A 17,749-nucleotide genomic window follows, 5' to 3' on the forward strand; every position below is an offset into this window, starting at 1 on the left:
GAAAAAAAGGTCATCACGATAGAGCTGATCCTATCGTACAAATATTTCTGTTGGATCAAAAACAAACCAGATCGCTTGATCGGTTCGAAAAAGTTTAAATGTTGAGAATCGGAATTAACAATTTCTCAGGGATTCCCGTCGAATGATAACGACCGACCGACCGATCTGAAAACGAACGCGCGCTCCCATCGAACAAGCCGATGAGACTTGTGCCTCGTGCAGTCAAACTTGAACGGGCGGTTAGTCTTTCCAAACGAGAGAGAGTCGTCGCAGGTCTCCGATGGCAACGAAGTTCTTTTAGAAGCAAAACTCTGATCAGCATTTTTTACTAATTTATTCTAATGATGGATATTCTCAACCATTAAATTGTCGTCTTTCGGGTTGAAGTGGAAACTCCTGCAGTTAACGAGCTTTGTGTATAATCTCAGGAAGAAGTATCCAGACAATATTGATGCATAATCATGTGAGTATGGTTTATGATAGCTTACACGGAGAATAATTTGTTGTCGTAGTTGTTGTTTATGCTGAGATCACAATCCTGTTAGTAAGTTTTACTCACTGTCAAATCAATTGCATGTTCCTAACTGAATCAGCTTTTCACTTGAACTTATTTTAATTATTACTTTGATAGTGTCTAATATCCAATTAAAACATCTTCCCACTTCAAGCCATGCTCACAATCACTTGCAACGAATAGTGCAGGGAATAAGATAATAGGCTCTCACGCAGTAGATCACGACCTATTACGAAGTTTGTCGACGCGCACTTTGTTATGATTTTTGCACTTGCTTCTGTTTGTTGATATACACTCCCGTAATTCGGGGGGTAGTTGATCAGCGTGGAGAAGTTGATCATTCTCGTACCCACATGTGTAAACCGTCAAGAGAGCTTTGATCCGATTTCAATTATCACGATCTCGGTGATGTCGTATTGCCTGATAGCTGCTCTTGATGTTTTGATATTTAAATTAATTATGCCATGGAAAAACTGATTTTTTATGAAATGTTTGATGAACTGTTGAAGAATTCTTCTCCAAACAATCGGCTATTGTCAAGGCTAAATAAAGACACTGTATAAAACAAACTGTTTTATACTGTTCAGATATGTTCCGTAAACCCAGTTTTGAATTTATAGGATAAAAAATTATGTTCAGAGAAAAAAAAACATGTGCTTGTGAATGAGTTGCTAATTTAAAGGAAAATGGCATACCTTTAGGCGTTTAATGTGGTGTATTCTGAAATTCATAACGTTCAACTCTAAAATTGACCGATTTATCGATAAGTTGTAAGATTCTTAAGACTTTATTCAGTTTCAGTGACCTCAAATCTAGTGAATAGCATATCGTTTTATTTTAGGAAACCTATCGCAGTAATTGATCAACTTCACCCCGGAATTATAAACTCCACTTTTTGATTTCTAAAAAATATTTTTGTTATTATGATTATTATGAACACTTCACCAAAATAACGTTTGTATAATTCGATTAACATTAAACCATTACAGGTTTAAAAATATTGGGATGATAAAACATGCATCTCACTAGGAATAAAAGAACAGAATCGAACAAAAGTGACCAACTTCACCCCATTTTACGGTAACCCACTTGAAACATACCAAAGTACCAAAGTATGTTATCCATATCTCTGGGATTACACATCTTATTGGAAATCTCATCTCAATGGCTTTGTTTCGAAAGGCAATGAGCTAATCTTACTTCGAATGTATTTTAAAAATAATAAAATAAGAATTTTGTTGACTAAATTTTTACTTAAGGTTGTGAAATATTTCAAAAATTAACCCGTATAGGCCTGAGTGAAAGCAAAAATACTGAATCTCTCACCGCTCAGAGAATTCTTAACGGATTCAAATGATTTTTTGTCTGGTCACTGGCTCACATATCTAGTTTCTAGAAGTGGCCTGAGGAGCTCGGAAATATTCCTGTGGCCGGAATTATTCCGGTGGGTCACTGGATCAAGTCGGGTAAAAAAGGGCTATTTTTTGGGACATGCCAAGTTACCTTTATTTATTTGCAATGACAATCATTCTAATTTGCAAAAATCATTAAGAATTGATATTCAACATTATAATTTAAGAGTTTTGCAATGTTTAAAATATACCAGATATGGCCATTCGGACGTAATGCCTGGAAGAATCGGCCATAGATTTGTTGGATATTAAACCGTTGTAATTCTCGAAATGGAGAAATCAAACTTAATTGTACACTAAAATGCGTTCCCATGAGCTTGACGCAGATGTTCAGATAGATATTGGCCAATTTATCGTAAGTTTGAGGCGTCTCAGGACCCGAAAATGGTCATTTGTAGGACTAATCAAATGCAAAACTCATAGTTATCCAATTCAATCGTTTCTCAAAAGGTTTACACCAATGCAATTTTTTTTTAAATTCCGTCATGTAGTGGCCACATTATAAACGATTCCGGAAATTATCTGTGACTTGAAATTTGCCTACCTCCAGGGGCACAAACGCACAGTACCCTTCTCACCCGACCTGACCCAGTGATTCACCGGAATAACTCCGACCACATGAATATTTCTGCGTTCCTCTATCCACTTCTAGAAACTAGATATGTGTACCAGTATACTGACAAAAAATCATTTGAATCCATAAGGAATTCGCTGAGCGGTAAGTTTTTTAGTATTTTTGCTTTCACTCAGGCCTATACGGGTTAAAGTAAAAAGAGCATAGTAAATTTTCTAAGCATTGGATTTGCCGCCCCAGTACGACCTAGAGCGGCTCAAGTAACCGGATGTCGCAGCGGCATACGCGCAGCACCTCAAAGCTGCATTACCGGTAGAGGCTGTGCTGGATGAAGCCCCTTTTGAGGACTGCTGGAGAACAGTGAAGGCAGCCATCAACAATGCAGCTGTGAGCAACGTCGGGTACGTGGGACGGAGTCGACGGAACGATTCGACGGTTCGACGAGGAATGTAGGCAGATTTTGGAGGAGAAGAACGCAGCGCGGGTGGTCATGCTGCAGCAAGGGACCCGGCAGAACGTGGAACGTTATAGACGGAAACGGCAACAGCAGACCCGCCTCTTTCGGGAGAAAAAACACCGCCTGCGCCTAGAAGAGACGGATTGCGAGGAGATTCAACAGCTGTGCCGGTCTCAAGAAACACGTAAGTTCTATCAGATGCTCAACGCATCCCGCAACGGCTTCGTGCCGCGAGCTGAGATGTGCAGGGATAAGGATGGGAGCATCTTGACGGACGAGCGTGAGGTAATCGAAAGGTGGAAGCAGCACTTCGACGAACAACTGAATGCTGCTGAGAGCACATGCAATGAAGGACGGGATAACGGAGGAAATGCCTTCATCGGTACTGCGGTCGATGGAAACCAACCAGCCCCAACTTTGAGGGAGGTTAAGGATGCCATTCACCAGCTCAAGAACAATAAAGCTGCTGGTAAGGATGGTATCGGAGCTGAACTGATAAAGATGGGCCCGGAGAGGCTAGCCATTTGTCTCACCGGCTGATAGGCACAATCTGGGAAAAAGAACAGCTACTAAAGGAGTGAAACGAAGGGGAAATATGCTCCATCTACAAGAATGGCGACAAATTAGTTTGTGAGAACTTTCGAGCGATCAACATTCTAAATGTCACCAACATAGTATTATCCCAGATCATCTTCCGTCGTCTGTCACCTGTAGTAAACACATTCGTGGGAAGTTATCAAGCCGGCTTTGTTGACGGCCGATCGACAACGGGCCAGATTTTTACTGTACAGCAAATCCTTCAAAAATGTCGTGAACACCAGGTCCCAACACTTCACTTGTTCATCGATTTCAAGGCGGCATACGATAGTATCAACCGCGTAGCGCTATGGAAAATCATGGACGAGGACAGCTTTCACGGGCAGCTCACGAGACTGATAAGAGCAACGATGTAAGGTGTGTAAAATTGTGTGAAGGTTTCAGGCGAACATTCCAGTTCGTTTGGATCCCACCGGGAACGACGACAAGGGGTCATGCACAAATTTCATCACGCTCCGAGGGGGGGAGGGGGTCAAGCCAAGCGTGACAAGCCTTACAAAAATTTCGGAGGACTCATACAAAACACGTGACAAAGGGGGGGGGGGTCAAAAAAGTTGAAATTTAGCGTGACATAATTTGTGTACCATCCCCAAGGTGGTGGACTTTCGTGCCTGTTGTTCAATATTGCGCTAGATGTTATGCGGAGAGCCGGGCTCAACAGCCGGGGTACGATTTTTATGAGATTCAGTCAATTTGTTTGCTTCGCGGATGATATGGACATTGTCGGCAGAACATTTGAAAAGGTGGCCAGTCCTGTACACCCACCTCAAACGCGAGGCAGCAAAAATAGAACTGGTGGTGAATGCGTCCAAGACAAAGTACATGCTAGCTGGTGGGGCTGAGCGCGACAGGGCTTGCCTAGGTAGCAGTGTTACGATAGACGGGGATACGTTCAAGGTAGTCGACGAGTTCGTCTACCTTGGATCCTTGTTGCCGACTGACAATAACGTTAATCGTGAGAAACGGAGGCACATCATCAGTGAAAGTCGGGCCTACTATGGCGTGTATATGGGAAAGGATTATCACAAAAAAAGGCATCGCTAAATCTTTCACCATTCGAAAATATATTCAAATATATTAAATATATTAAATTTCTTCTTCTTCTTCTTCTCTGATGGGACATAGCCTAATTTCCAGCTCAGAGTTCGTTGAATTCTTAGTTATTAATTGGGAATTTTCTTTGCCAATCAACCTTAATTATTATGAAGTTCATAAAAAGTAGAATGGTTAAACATTACAATAGCCTACGATAGTAAATTGAATATGCTTAAACGCCCTATACCCGAAGCCTTAGCAAAAAGCTTATAAATTCCTCATTAAGCATATTATTGAGGCACCCGGAGTAAGTGACTATGCAAAGACTTTGTTAATAGTATTGAATTTTTTTGGATGTTTTTAACATAGAATATCGAAAAATAACAAGAATATAGAGGAAGTAGTAGTAATTAAAACATGTAAACAGCTTACAAACAAGAAAGTTTTACAATTTTATAGCATATTCAAAAAATAAATGTTTTTAACATGAAATATAATTAATTAAGTGATTATTGGCATTTATTAATTAATTAAGTGATTATTGGCAACGGTAAGTATTATGAGGTAGATTAACAAGTTAAATTTCATGTGCTCACTAGCCCCGCAGAGTTAAGTAACTGCATTTTACAGTAGATTTTTAAGATTTTTTCTAAGAGTTTCAATATCTCGAAAAGATACCTTCCCATTTGTGCGCACATCAGCGAATACATGGTGTGCCATCTTTTACGTTGGTCAATTTCTATGTATGAGGTATTTTTATTTAATTTAAAGTTTTGCAAATTATTTGGGCTATTTCATGAAAACAACATCAATCAAGTGGCTGCATTTATTGATTGTAGCGAAATGAGCTCCATGCAGCATGCATTTTACATTACCTTTTGAAGCTTTTTGGGGGGTTTTGCGATAATATCGGCACAAAAGTCTTCCTTGAGCGCGCCAAAAGTCCAAGATTTTCTGGCATACACTTTGCTATTCAAGTAGCTCCATAAACTTAAGTCAGGAGGAGTCAAATTAGGATCTCCAAAATCATATAATATGTCCCTGTTTTATATCAGATGTCCATGGAATTTCCGTTGCAGAGACATAATGAACAAACTTCCAAGAATATCGAATTCCATGTACTGTTTCGTACGGCTTGAAAAAAAATGACTCAATGATTCTTTTAGCGCGAACGCTGGTCCAAACTGTTAGTACTTGGTTATGGAATGGCGTTTTTTGGATCTCGAATAGATTTTCTGTTCCTCAAATGTGGAATTTTTGCTAATTTATGAAGTCAGATGGTTCCTGTTGGCCACAACATTTTCAAGAATATAACAACTGAGTTAACACAACTTCAAGACTATTTTCAATTCATGGAGTCAGTATTATGGCATGATGTTTTGGTGTAAAGTTAATCATGATTAAAAGTGTACTAAACTGACGATTCCAAAACATGCCAAACCAAATCAATCGGTCAAAGTTATTCAATATTCACACACCGACATGAAAGATGGTGCATCATGTGTGCTATCGCAAGGTGACTGATCCACTAGATATTAAAAATATTTGGAATTGAAAATTTTATTGGAAAATTTACCGAATTCCTTTTATGTTCCACTTGCCCCGTCCACATCAACTGTCCTTCTACTTTTACTTGTACCATGTTCTATGTAAACCTTATAGACCGCAGGACAAATATGCGTAGAACGGCATTATATTAAATAAAAAACACAGTTTTCAACAGACTGGAGGAATTATCTCCTCTCCCTTATTATCTCACTACCAAACTAGTAAATCAACCGTTTTTGTATATCATATTAATTGTGAAGAAGATGAAAATATTAACATAGCAGCAAGTGTTATTGATTAGTAAAAATGGTTCAAAAGAGTTCTATTTCGTATCAATCATTTTCAACTTGAATTTAACACGTACGGAATTTAAAACTGAAGTATGAAATTGAAGGAAAAGCTACGTGAATGAATTACGTTATTTTTTCAGGATGGTTGATTCGATCTCATCGGTCGAGAATACTTTTCTTACTTACAACATAAAAAATATTAATGAATGATTGGCGAATCAAATTCTCAGTTAATGAGTAACCGAAGAAATCTATCTGAGAAGCTAGCATTATCTAAATAGCGGTGCAATTTCAGACAGAAGAAAAAGAAACTCATCTATAGAAAACATGAAACGAAACAGTTATATACCAGAATCAAATACACACTTAAATCAGAATGCTGATCTCAGCTGTGCGAATCTCGGTTAAAGGTCGTTTGCTGACATCTTAGTAAAAGTGACGTTTGGTGATGGCACCCAAAAAAACTTGATTTTTTGCTGACATATCAGTTAAAATTCAGCTGTGCGGATCTCGGAGGAATAATGAAAAATTGTTGAACTCAACTGAGTGTGTCCTTCACTGTACGAATAAGTGCACTATGGCATATTAAATCCACAAGATCACATAGGACAGTTATGTCCATTACAACATGTAATCTTGTATATCTATATTATTTTATATATCAACTTTCATTTGATATTTGGGCTAAGATCGAGCTTGAGAGAAAAAAAAAACTGCCTTTTATCATGATTATATTTGAAAATAATGTACTTCAAGGAATAAAAGTTTAAAATAAAAAAATATTCAGGATCCCTCGGTGGAATTTTTAGGGGAACACGTCAAATGAAAGCTACAAATCTATATTTTCGAATGGTGAAAGACTTAGCGATGCCTATTTTTTGTGATAATATTGTTCTACCAGACACGCCGTGTCGGTCAAAAAAGATTCACTCCCGCACCAAATACCACGTACAAAACGCTCATAAGTGCGGTAGTCCTCTACGGGCATGAAACGTGGTCGATGCTCGAGGAGGACATGCAAGCACTTGGAGTCTTTGAACGTCGGGTGCTTAGGACGATCTTTGGCGGTGTGCAGGAAAACCGTGTGTGGCGGCAAAGGGTGAACCACGAGCTCGCCCAACTCTACGATGAACCCAGTATCCAGAAGATGGCCAAATCTGGAAGGATACGGTGGGCAGGGTATGTTGCAAGAATGCCGGAAAGCAACCCTGCAAAGATGGTAATCGCTTTGGATCCAGTTGGTACAGCAAGGCGTGAAGCGCAGCGAACTAGGTGGGCGGATCAAGTGCGTATCGATTTGGCGAGCGTGGGGCAGAACCGAGGATGGCGAGATGCGGCCACAAACCGAGTATTGTGGCGTGAAATTGTTGATTTAGTGTTATCTGTATAGATGTTAACAAAATAAATGAAATAAGATTATTTGTAAGTTATTTAGATTAAATCAAAGAGGATCAAAATGTAGTGAAACTTAGTCCAAAATAATTTGTCGAAGTTTCTAAATCTCTAGATATACATGTATAGAGCACTAAAAATTTTGGCATGCGAATTCCGCGATCTACAAAAATCTAGGGATGGTCAAAATATTGATTTTCTTCATATGCATCATTTTTGTAGATAACTATGGTGAAATTATAACATTTGCGGTAAAATTTGACACGATTCTAAAGGGTGAACACCAAATTATTGCGACACATTCAACAGGGCATAACTTTTCTACCATTGGGTAAAAATCAACCAAACTTTCTCATTGATGTGTATTGTTTACATGCTCGTCGTGTTTTTCGATTCAACGAAAATGGAGGTGAACCAACGCGAGTCGAGAGAACAAATTCTTTCCAAACACCTGGAATTTCCTGACCTGTCGCACCGGCAGTTGGGAAAAATGTTGAGCATTCACCATTCAACCGTCTCCAGAGTGTTGAATCGGTTCCAGGAGCGGTTGACGTTGGACCACGGCAAAGGAGCTGGAAGAAAACCAGGACCGGAAAACAAAAAGACGGAGATAAAGGTGAAGCGGACGATTAAAGCAAATCCCAACGTCTCAAGCCGTGATTTGGCTAAAAAGATCGGAATGTCGCAGAGCTACGTCCAGAATGCAAAGAAGAGAGCTGGACTACATACATACACAAGGTACATAAATTCCCAAACCGCGATGAGCGGCAATAAGCGACGGCTAAAACTCGGGCATGAAAGCTCTACGAAAAGATGCTGACAAAATATGGCTGCTGTGTGATGGACGAAGAAACGTATAAAAAAGCCGATTTTAAGCAAATTCCGGGGTTGGAGTGTTTTTTCCGGCAAGAGCAAGTTCGATGTGGACGACAAATTTAAGAAAAAGAAAATGTCGAAGTTCGCTTCCAAATATCTCATTTGGCAGGCCATCTGCTCTTGCGGACTGAGGAGTGAGCCTTTCGTGACAAAAGGCACAGTAAATGGCGAGATATACAAATCTGAGTGCCTCGAGAAGCGCCCTTTGCCGTTCTTGCAGCAGTACGACGAAGCTCCGCTATTTTGGCCAGATTTGGCATGATGCCACTATTCTAAAAGTGTCCTGGAGTGGTATGAGTCCAATTCTGTTGATTTTGTTCCAAAGGACATGAATCCGCCAAACTGTCCGGAGCTGCGCCCGGTGGAGCAGTACTGGGCAATAATGAAGCGGGAACTTCGGAAGAGCAAGAAGACAGTCAAAGACGAGAAGGACATAAATTGACGCCTATATTGAGCTGTTCGGTAATCCAATCCGCATGGTTATTAAATTAATTAACTCATTACGCGTGGTAAAGATGGACAAATTATGAAAAAAATCCAGAAAGACATGTTAAAAACATGAAAAAAAAAAACTGAGAAACTGGTACCGGATGACACTGTAAAGACTTTGATGGAGGGCATAAAGTGAAAATGCCTTCCATTTTACACTCAAGGCTCCATCGATTAACTTTTCTTTTGATTTTTGAAGTAAATAAGGACTGTTCATTTAAGAAAGTGGACACCTAAATATTAGCATTTTGGTGTAAAAATTCCATAAAAACAAATAAAATTTTGTTTCAGTGTGATCTCAAGTGTTTATTTTGACAGCAGACAAAAGTTGGCATAAAAAAATTATAAATTCTAAACGATGGGTCGAATTGACATGGCGACTCTCAATTTTTTCTGCACAAATGGTGTACAGAAAAACTGCCGTTCCGAGATTTGGCTTAAATCGCGAAGTGTCCAAATTGATTTTTTTCAACGCTGTGACCAAAACAGATATTCCTGACGACGTACGATACATCCCAACAGAAAAATTTGGGAAAAATGATTTGGTATGGCAAGCAATTTGCTCCTGCGGTATGAAAGTACTACATATTTCACGACGGGTTCAATCAACGGCGAAAATTACAGAACTGAATGCATTAAAAAATGGCTTCTGCCCATCTACTGAAAGCATTCCATGCCTCCATTGTTTTTGCCAGACCTAGCATCGGCTCACTATGCTTCAGCTACTTTGGAGATGCTCAAGAAGGAATAAGTCGAATTTGTAGAAAAATGATCGAATCCATCAAATTGCTCAGAACTACGCCTCATTGAAACATATTGGGCAATAATCAAACGGCATCTTAAGAAGGATGGAAGAGAAGCATGCTCCATCGATTTTTTCAAGAAAATGTGGTCAGCAGTTCAAAAAGCAGTTTGAAAAGTTCCGAAAAAAGTTGTGCAGAATTTTATGGGAGGTATCAAAAGAAAAGTAAGAGCATTCTCCAGCAATGCTCAATAAATGTTCAAATTCATGTGAATTTGATCGAAATTACGTTGATTTCCATGTATTTTAGGTAAACTCATGAATTTGTTCGAAAATAAACAGTTTACTGTAAAAACACGTGTCCACTTTCTTAAATGAACAGTCCTTATATGTATAATACTACCTTAAAATTTTGGTTTGATTCTTAACATTATAAGAAAATTGGCATGATATTTTCGGTGTCGCAATAATTTCGTGTTCGTCTTTTAATGTCGCTTCAGTGTGCTGCGAAAAACAAATGTATTGGTTTCATTGCTCTTGAGGAAATTTGAACAACCCAAGGAACATTTTTTTCTTATCGTGCCAAACTAAGGAATTTGCAAAAAAATTGAAAAAAAAACATGAAAACCAGTTGAGATGTGGCTGATTGAAATTTAGAGTAAAACTGATATTTTATCCCGGGGCTCCTAGTGTCAATGTCATATTAATAGCATAATAATGTTTTATCTAGATATGATTGCAAAATTGGTTCTCGTTTTATCATTATTTTGTAATTCACCTCTACCCGGGTTTCTATGTCCATAATAATTTATTTTGTTATTATTTCACCCTCAATAATTCAATAGAGATTAATTTAGCAATTCTTATTTTACCAAACTTTTTGCCATTGCTTTGCTCTTAAAGATTGGACTCGGAAAAAAAGCGACACTTTGTTTTGGGTGTAACTTTTGAACGCGTGGATAAAAATTAATGAAATTGAGGGTAATATTAGTTTAGAGTGTTATGTTTATGTTTGCCAAATTTTACCGCGATCTGTAAAGTATTTTTCAAGATGCATTCGAAACAAGAAGAGCTACGCCAGCAAATCTTGGCCGTCATGATCGATAAACCTGGTCAGTCGCACAGATGGACTGGCAAAAGGCTTGGAATCACCATTCCACTATGTCCCGCGTTGTGAAGATGTTCCAAGAGACGAAGACCATCGAGCCGAAACCGAAAACGGAATATCCAGAGAAGGCGCTGAATATAAGGCAGTACTTTAAGAATAACCCGAACCTTTCCACACGAGACGTGGCCAATAAGGATAATTCGTCGAAGTGATTCGCCCAACAGAGTCATGAAGCGGGAAGTTATCAAGCAGGTTTCATCGATGGCCGCTCGATAATGGACCAGATATTTTCCGTGCGGCAAATCCTGCAGAAATGCCGTGAGTACCAGGTCCATACGCACCATCTGTTCATCGATTTCAAGGCGGCATAGAGGTATGAAAGATCTTGGAGGAGAACAGCTTTCCCGGGAAGCTTACAAGATTGATTAGAGCAACGATGGACGGTGTACAAAACTGCGTGAACACTCCAGTTAGTCCGAGTCTCATCGGAGACTGTAAATAAAATACTCTGAATATAGCAACAGCATTCAATTGAAGTGACATTTTGATGTACAATGAATGGAGCTCTGCATTGTTTTGATTTTGTATGGGGTTTTGACGTTTACTGGCCTTGTTGTTTACAAATTTTCTAGAAGAGTGAAAGAGAGAGGAAGTTTTTTGTGCAGGGGGCTCTGCACCACACATTGGTTGCTACGACCATAAGGGATGGTACACAAATTATGTCACGCTAAATTCCAACTTTTTTGACCACCTCCCCCACCCCCCTTGTCACACTTTTTGTATGAGTCCTCCGAAAATTTTGTAAGGCTTGTCACGCTTGGCTTGACCCCCCCCCCCTTGGAGCGTGACGTAATTTGTGCATGACCCCTAAGTCGTATAACCAAATACGTCTTTTCTCGAACCGTGTAATATATGGACGAATATTTCGTTCCTACAGAACCTCGAACAGTTCGCGCGAATATTGAACGAATGTTTTTGAGCGAACATTCGTACATTGCACGCCCTGTGTAATCAAAGCTTAAGATGCCGCATTAAGGCCTTCTACGTACAAAAGTGGAGGCGATATACGTGCATATATTATGTGATGAATAAAAGCATACAATGCGAGTGTATAAATGTTCTACCGAACTAACCTGTGATCTTATACGACTTAACTTATGATAACAAAGTTGATTTGACAGCTGCTACGAATTATTTCGACTTACTTTGTACGAGTGTACGGGACGGAACAAAATATACAAATGAACTCAGAAAAAATGTGTTTTATGCGAGGAAACTCATTAATCTGGCGATTTTATCCACCGTGTTTTGCGGGTTTTATGTGATTGGTAAAAATCAAAAAATGAGGTGGGAGTCGAAACCACGACCCTTAGACCTCTTTTGCTGAATAGTTGCACGTTTATCGCTACGGCTATCTGGGCCCCTGTAGAATCTATTTAGAATAGTTGATTCAACCGGGAAAATAATAAGGTACAATATATTTTATTCTCTGTGTATATTCGTCATAAAAGCATACAATAAAATGCAAGATAATTCGTAGTTCTCTAATGTTTATTTTTAGTTCAGGACCTTCTGAGAAAACATTATCTGATGTCAAGATGAGTGTGATAGCGTTCACATGGTTGGTTCTTCAAATTGCAATAGTTAGTGAGTTTAGTACTGCCTAAGATATCCAGGACGCTATAACCAATTAAAATTGTTTGTTTATTTGTAGCGGGAGTGCGTCCATGTTCGTATAACGAGTTTTGTATCAACATCAGGCAGTGTCCAACCTATAAACAGTATGACAACGAACCGTTCCAGAACTGGCCGTCAGATATAAAAACGAAGGCCAGGGAAGCGCACTGTAACAGCGAAGTAGTTGGCAACCAGACGATCGTGAGCATATGCTGCCCCTCGGTCATGAACAGTGAGACTTGTGGGGCTCAGGGAGATGATCGTATTTCCAAGGGCCAGGTGGCGCAGCCATTTTCGTATCGATGGATGGCCCTGCTACAGAGCGATAATGGCCGGTTCGAGTGCGGAGGGACGCTCGTGAGTAGCAGATACGTCCTCACGGCTGCCCATTGCCTTAAGCGGGCAAGGATGTAAGTTATGCTTTTTATTAGGTATGCCGCATTGGGTTAGGGTTGACTTCAGCGGCAAAGTTTCTTATCCCAATAGAACAAGAGCCAGTATCAATAAGGTCTTAAATCTCTATCTTAAATTTTGTGTCAAACGCTTGAGCTTAGGTCGGAATCACACGTTAACTCAATTTCTAATGTTTTGAATTAGTTTAGCTACATAGAACTTTTTTTTGTCTTACTAGTTGTGCCATACTCTTAGATTTGAACTCATATTTTGAGTGAAATATGATTTCCGTGTACATTTCGAAATGTCAGATATCAAAATCTGAAATATTTCCAAAGCTTTGTGGAACATGAAAGACAATATGTTTAATTGTTTAGAAAACATAAATTTAGAAAACATAAATGGAAAATACTATAAAAATATACTTGAAAAGTTATATACAGTAGTTATAATTTATTGGTGAGAAATTGAGATATATAACCACAGTTTTATAGGAGTGCTGTATCATAGTTCATCAAGTAGCATATTAAAATCGCATACAACATCGATGTCACAAATAACTAAACAAACCAAGTTTTAACGGTACACACATTTCTTCTAATAAAACGAAAGTTTCCCTAGTTTAAAAGAAAATCATTTGTAGTTTTTGATTTTACAGAATATCGGTACGGCTAGGAGAAAACGATATCGACAAAATCGAAGACTGCATAACTGCGGATGGCGAAACAATATGTGCACCTCCTCCACAGGACATCCTTGTCGACAGGAAAGTCATACACCCCAATCATACCAATAGGTACAAACTGAACGATATTGCTCTGTTGCGATTGGCAAGTCCCGCCATTTTGGGTCATAGTAAGTTTGATACGAATTCATAACGAACATTCAATCCACTTTACCTTTTTTTCTTATATGACAGGTGTCGCAACGGTTTGTCTCCCCGATGGAACTCCGGAGCAGCGGAAGCTAAAACCATGGAGCTACATTGTGACAGGCTGGGGAAAGACTGAAAACGGAACTTCGTCGAGTGTGCTGCGATTTGCAGATCTTCCCTCGGTGCCGTTAGAGACATGTTCCGTCATGATTCGAAACATCCATTCGACCATCAGGCTGGACGAGAGTCACGTTTGTGCTGGTGGTGTAGACCTGAAGGATCACTGCAAGGGGGATTCCGGAGGTCCTTTGCATTACGTTTCGAACACTACGGCCCGATTCGTCCAGCAGGGTGTGGTTGCATTTGGTATCAGGACTTGCGGAGAGGAGAGTAAACCAGGCGTTTATACCAATGTAGGGCATTTCATCAGTTGGCTGGTTCAACACGTTGATGAGTAAAGTTACCGACGAGCATTTCCAGCTCTGAACACAAATTGCGTAGATGTTACCATTTCTGAATTGATTCCTACAACAAGTTTGCTGATTTTTCAGATTAAGATTTCAAAAAAGCCTGTCGAATGTTGTGTTTTTTACTCGAAAATGATGATTTTGATTAAAATGGCATTGTTGGAAAATGTTCAGTATATCATAAGAACTGTAGAAAAAATAGACTAAGATAAAAAACAAATATTTCAGGTACTAGGGTGATGTGCTAGTATCCATCGTATTAAGCATTGATCAGGGAGAACTGCAATTTTCCCAGTATTGCAGTGAATGATGCTGATATAAACCGATGCCAAACAATTCTGTCTCAAAACGGCTTTAGCATTTTACAATAACATTTTGATAAATATTGATCTGTTTTTAGAAATAATGCAAAGAAAATGCATCTTATCGTATTCTCAATCCGTCGTATCGTTTTCAACTCCGTCGCAATCAGTTTCCAGATTCGTCTCACAACTTGCGGCTCACTGTGATGTATTGAGTGGTTAAAACACAATATATCAACGCTATAATAAAATGTTTCACTAGATTATATAGATCTACGGGCATCTCCCTCCATTCCTTCAGCATGTTGGAATATACTAATTTCCTTTAAAATTATTTGTTTGTCATCAAAATTCAGCCCAAACATATGAACACAATTCCTTTTGACCGTACAATTATGGCATTTGCTCACAGTACAGCGAAAACAACACAATCAAAGGAACCGTATTTTTACGTCGAGCGTCGCGCACACATTGATGCGCACAAGCTTTTTTTTCTCAGTACGACGGATAGAACTTTGTTTACATTCTCAATCATACGCGGCGGTTGAGGAAATTTCGTAAAATTTGGTGATTTATTGAAGTTTTACGGCGTGTGATTGGAATGAGATCCTTCAGTGAAGAAGTACGAAGGTTTTCCATAGTGAAAATAAGTACCCTGCGAAGTAAGTCACCCACGGGGGCAGGAAGAAACTTGTGTTGGAAAGTGGTGTGACTGATGTCGATCTCTAAGCATTTCTCTCAAATCGTGTTCGTCCATGCGATTTCGGTGAAAAAGTGTAAAGTGGATAAGGCCGGAACAAATTCGAAATTTTACTTTTGTCTCCCCCCCCCTTTCAAAATCTTAAAAAAATCAGAAGGGGGAAATAAATAAAATATATTATTTTCGGTGTTGATTTTCATTATTCTTCCTGTTTTTTTGCTAGTTTTGTAATTCGTCTTAACTGTATTATATGAGATAACAGGTGTTTTTGGATTACAAGTCCTCAATCTGTTTGTTTTACTGGAACAGTGTGGGCTATGAAAATAGATAGATTTTTATGATTTACATGAATTCTTCTTGGCATTACGTTCCCACTGGGACAGACCCTGCTTCTCAGCTTAGTGTCCTTATGAGCACTTCCACAGTTATTAACTGAGAGCTTTCTTTGCCAAGGTTACCATTTTCGCATTCGTATATCAAGAGGCAGGTACGATGACACTTAATGCCCAGGGAAGTCAGGGAAATTTCCATAACGAAAAGATCCTGGACCGACCGGGAATGTTAGGGGTCATGCACAAATTACGTCACGCTCCAGGGGGGGGGGGGGAGGGGGTGAAGCCAAGCGTGACAAGCCTTACAAAATTCAAGAAGGTCTCATACAAAAAACGTGACAAAGGGGGGGGGGGGAAGGTGGTCGAAAAAGTCCAAATTTAGCGTGACATAATTTGTGTACCATCCCTTACAGGGCTGTTCAAAATTTGAAAAAGTTTGAAAATTCAATCTCCCATACTTTTTTTTACAATGCTTACCTTCAAAATAGTGTTCGGTGAAATGTTGGAGAAATGTTGAAAAATGTTCCATGCACGTTAGTATTGGAATGAAAGTACAAATTTATCATCACATATTAAAAACTAATTCTTCAAACTATAATAAAGAAGTTTGCTCAGCAATTCAATCCGAACGATAGGAGAAAATATATTCATGAGTTAGTTAGCTATTATTTAGCTTCATAGCCCTGCAAACATCTACAAAAATCCCAAGCAAAATTTGCTTAAAACGGATTTGTTCTTTCAGCAATTTCCTTCATTAGGACTTGAAGAATAAGTTTTCCCTATGGGATGATATGTTTATACTTACCAACATATTTGGAACATTTTTCAGAATTTCTCCATTCTTATATAAACCTACATCATCTTTGGTCCACCTTTAAATCACCACCTAGAAAGCTGAAAATCACAGAACACTATTTTTATGGTGAAGATTATAAGGAAGATATGAAAAATTGAATTTTCAAAGATTTTTAAAATTTGAATCGGCCTAATGTTACATACATGTTGGACCAAATTGACACAATCTAAATATTGCTGTGTGCGTTTGAAACGCAAATATCAAATGCGGGAACAACAAACGCGGTAAGATTTTCCACAAGAAATGCGATGTCAAAGATAGGTTTTTCTATCTAGGTCAGCGGTGATTTAGATAATCGTTGCTAGGAATCCTTTGATTGGGTTGTGTTACCGCATTTGGAGGACATTTAGTCAAGATTTGCACCTCAAATGCAAACAGCAATATGATTTCAAGTTGCATATAAGTACAACATTTTCGCAGTCTTCTTGAAATTGATAACAGCTAGAGTACAATTTGAAAGCCGTTTTATGAAAAATGTTATGCAATCGATGTTATATTGTTTCGTAATGTCGTGTTTATTATTCAAACATTTTGATTTGACGGATATATGTGCCAAAACATGGTTTTGCACCATATGAGAATAAAAAATGATGAATTTCCCTGAATTTCCATTTTATTATTTTTTGTCCCCCCCTCGACACATTTTGATGGCAGGTGACAAAAGAATATTTTAATATTTGTTCCGGCCTAATTGAATTGAAGTTATTTATCGAAATACATTAGTTTCATTGCATTTTTGGTGTACAGATGGACGAATCATAAAAGCTTTCACAAAATTACATTTGGAAAATGAATTTATGTAGCAGGTAAGTTGGAATATCCGCCGTAGTGGAACATTTTAAGTTTGATACGACGAATAGTAGCTCTTACGACGAAGTAGAACGAAACCCTATATAAAGCTGAATTTATCTTAACCATACTCTTCGAGTTGTTTTTACATTTTTCTGGAGAAAGCTGAAGTTTGGCTAATTTGGCTGTATAGCTAAGGATAAGCGATGATGTGTTTAGAATTTGTTTTATTCATGTGAAAAAACTGTTCTAAATAACCCATTCAACATTTTGGTTGGTATATTTTTTGCTATACATCATTCTATATGAATCAAATCACTCGTAT

The 17,749-nt window shown here is 38.7% G+C and overlaps 1 protein-coding gene across 2 annotated transcripts; it reads left to right on the forward strand.

Moving 5' to 3' along the window:
- Positions 1-229: 229 nt before the first annotated feature.
- Positions 230-14,621, forward strand: LOC5563805 (serine protease 7). 2 transcript variants are annotated; one of them, XM_021845603.1, is made up of 5 exons: positions 230-463; positions 12,575-12,681; positions 12,749-13,121; positions 13,763-13,959; positions 14,024-14,621. In XM_021845603.1, exons 2-5 carry the CDS (start codon positions 12,582-12,584, stop codon positions 14,434-14,436), a joined length of 1,083 nt encoding a protein of 360 aa, XP_021701295.1. In that variant the 5' UTR covers positions 230-463; positions 12,575-12,581; the 3' UTR covers positions 14,437-14,621. The 2 variants fall into 2 exon arrangements, with proteins under 2 accessions (XP_021701295.1, XP_001648089.1); XM_001648039.2 differs by having other exon boundaries at positions 12,596-12,681.
- Positions 14,622-17,749: the final 3,128 nt, after the last annotated feature.

Source organism: Aedes aegypti, chromosome 2 (genome assembly GCF_002204515.2).
Source record: "Aedes aegypti strain LVP_AGWG chromosome 2, AaegL5.0 Primary Assembly, whole genome shotgun sequence".
Lineage (NCBI taxonomy): Eukaryota > Metazoa > Arthropoda > Insecta > Diptera > Culicidae > Aedes > Aedes aegypti.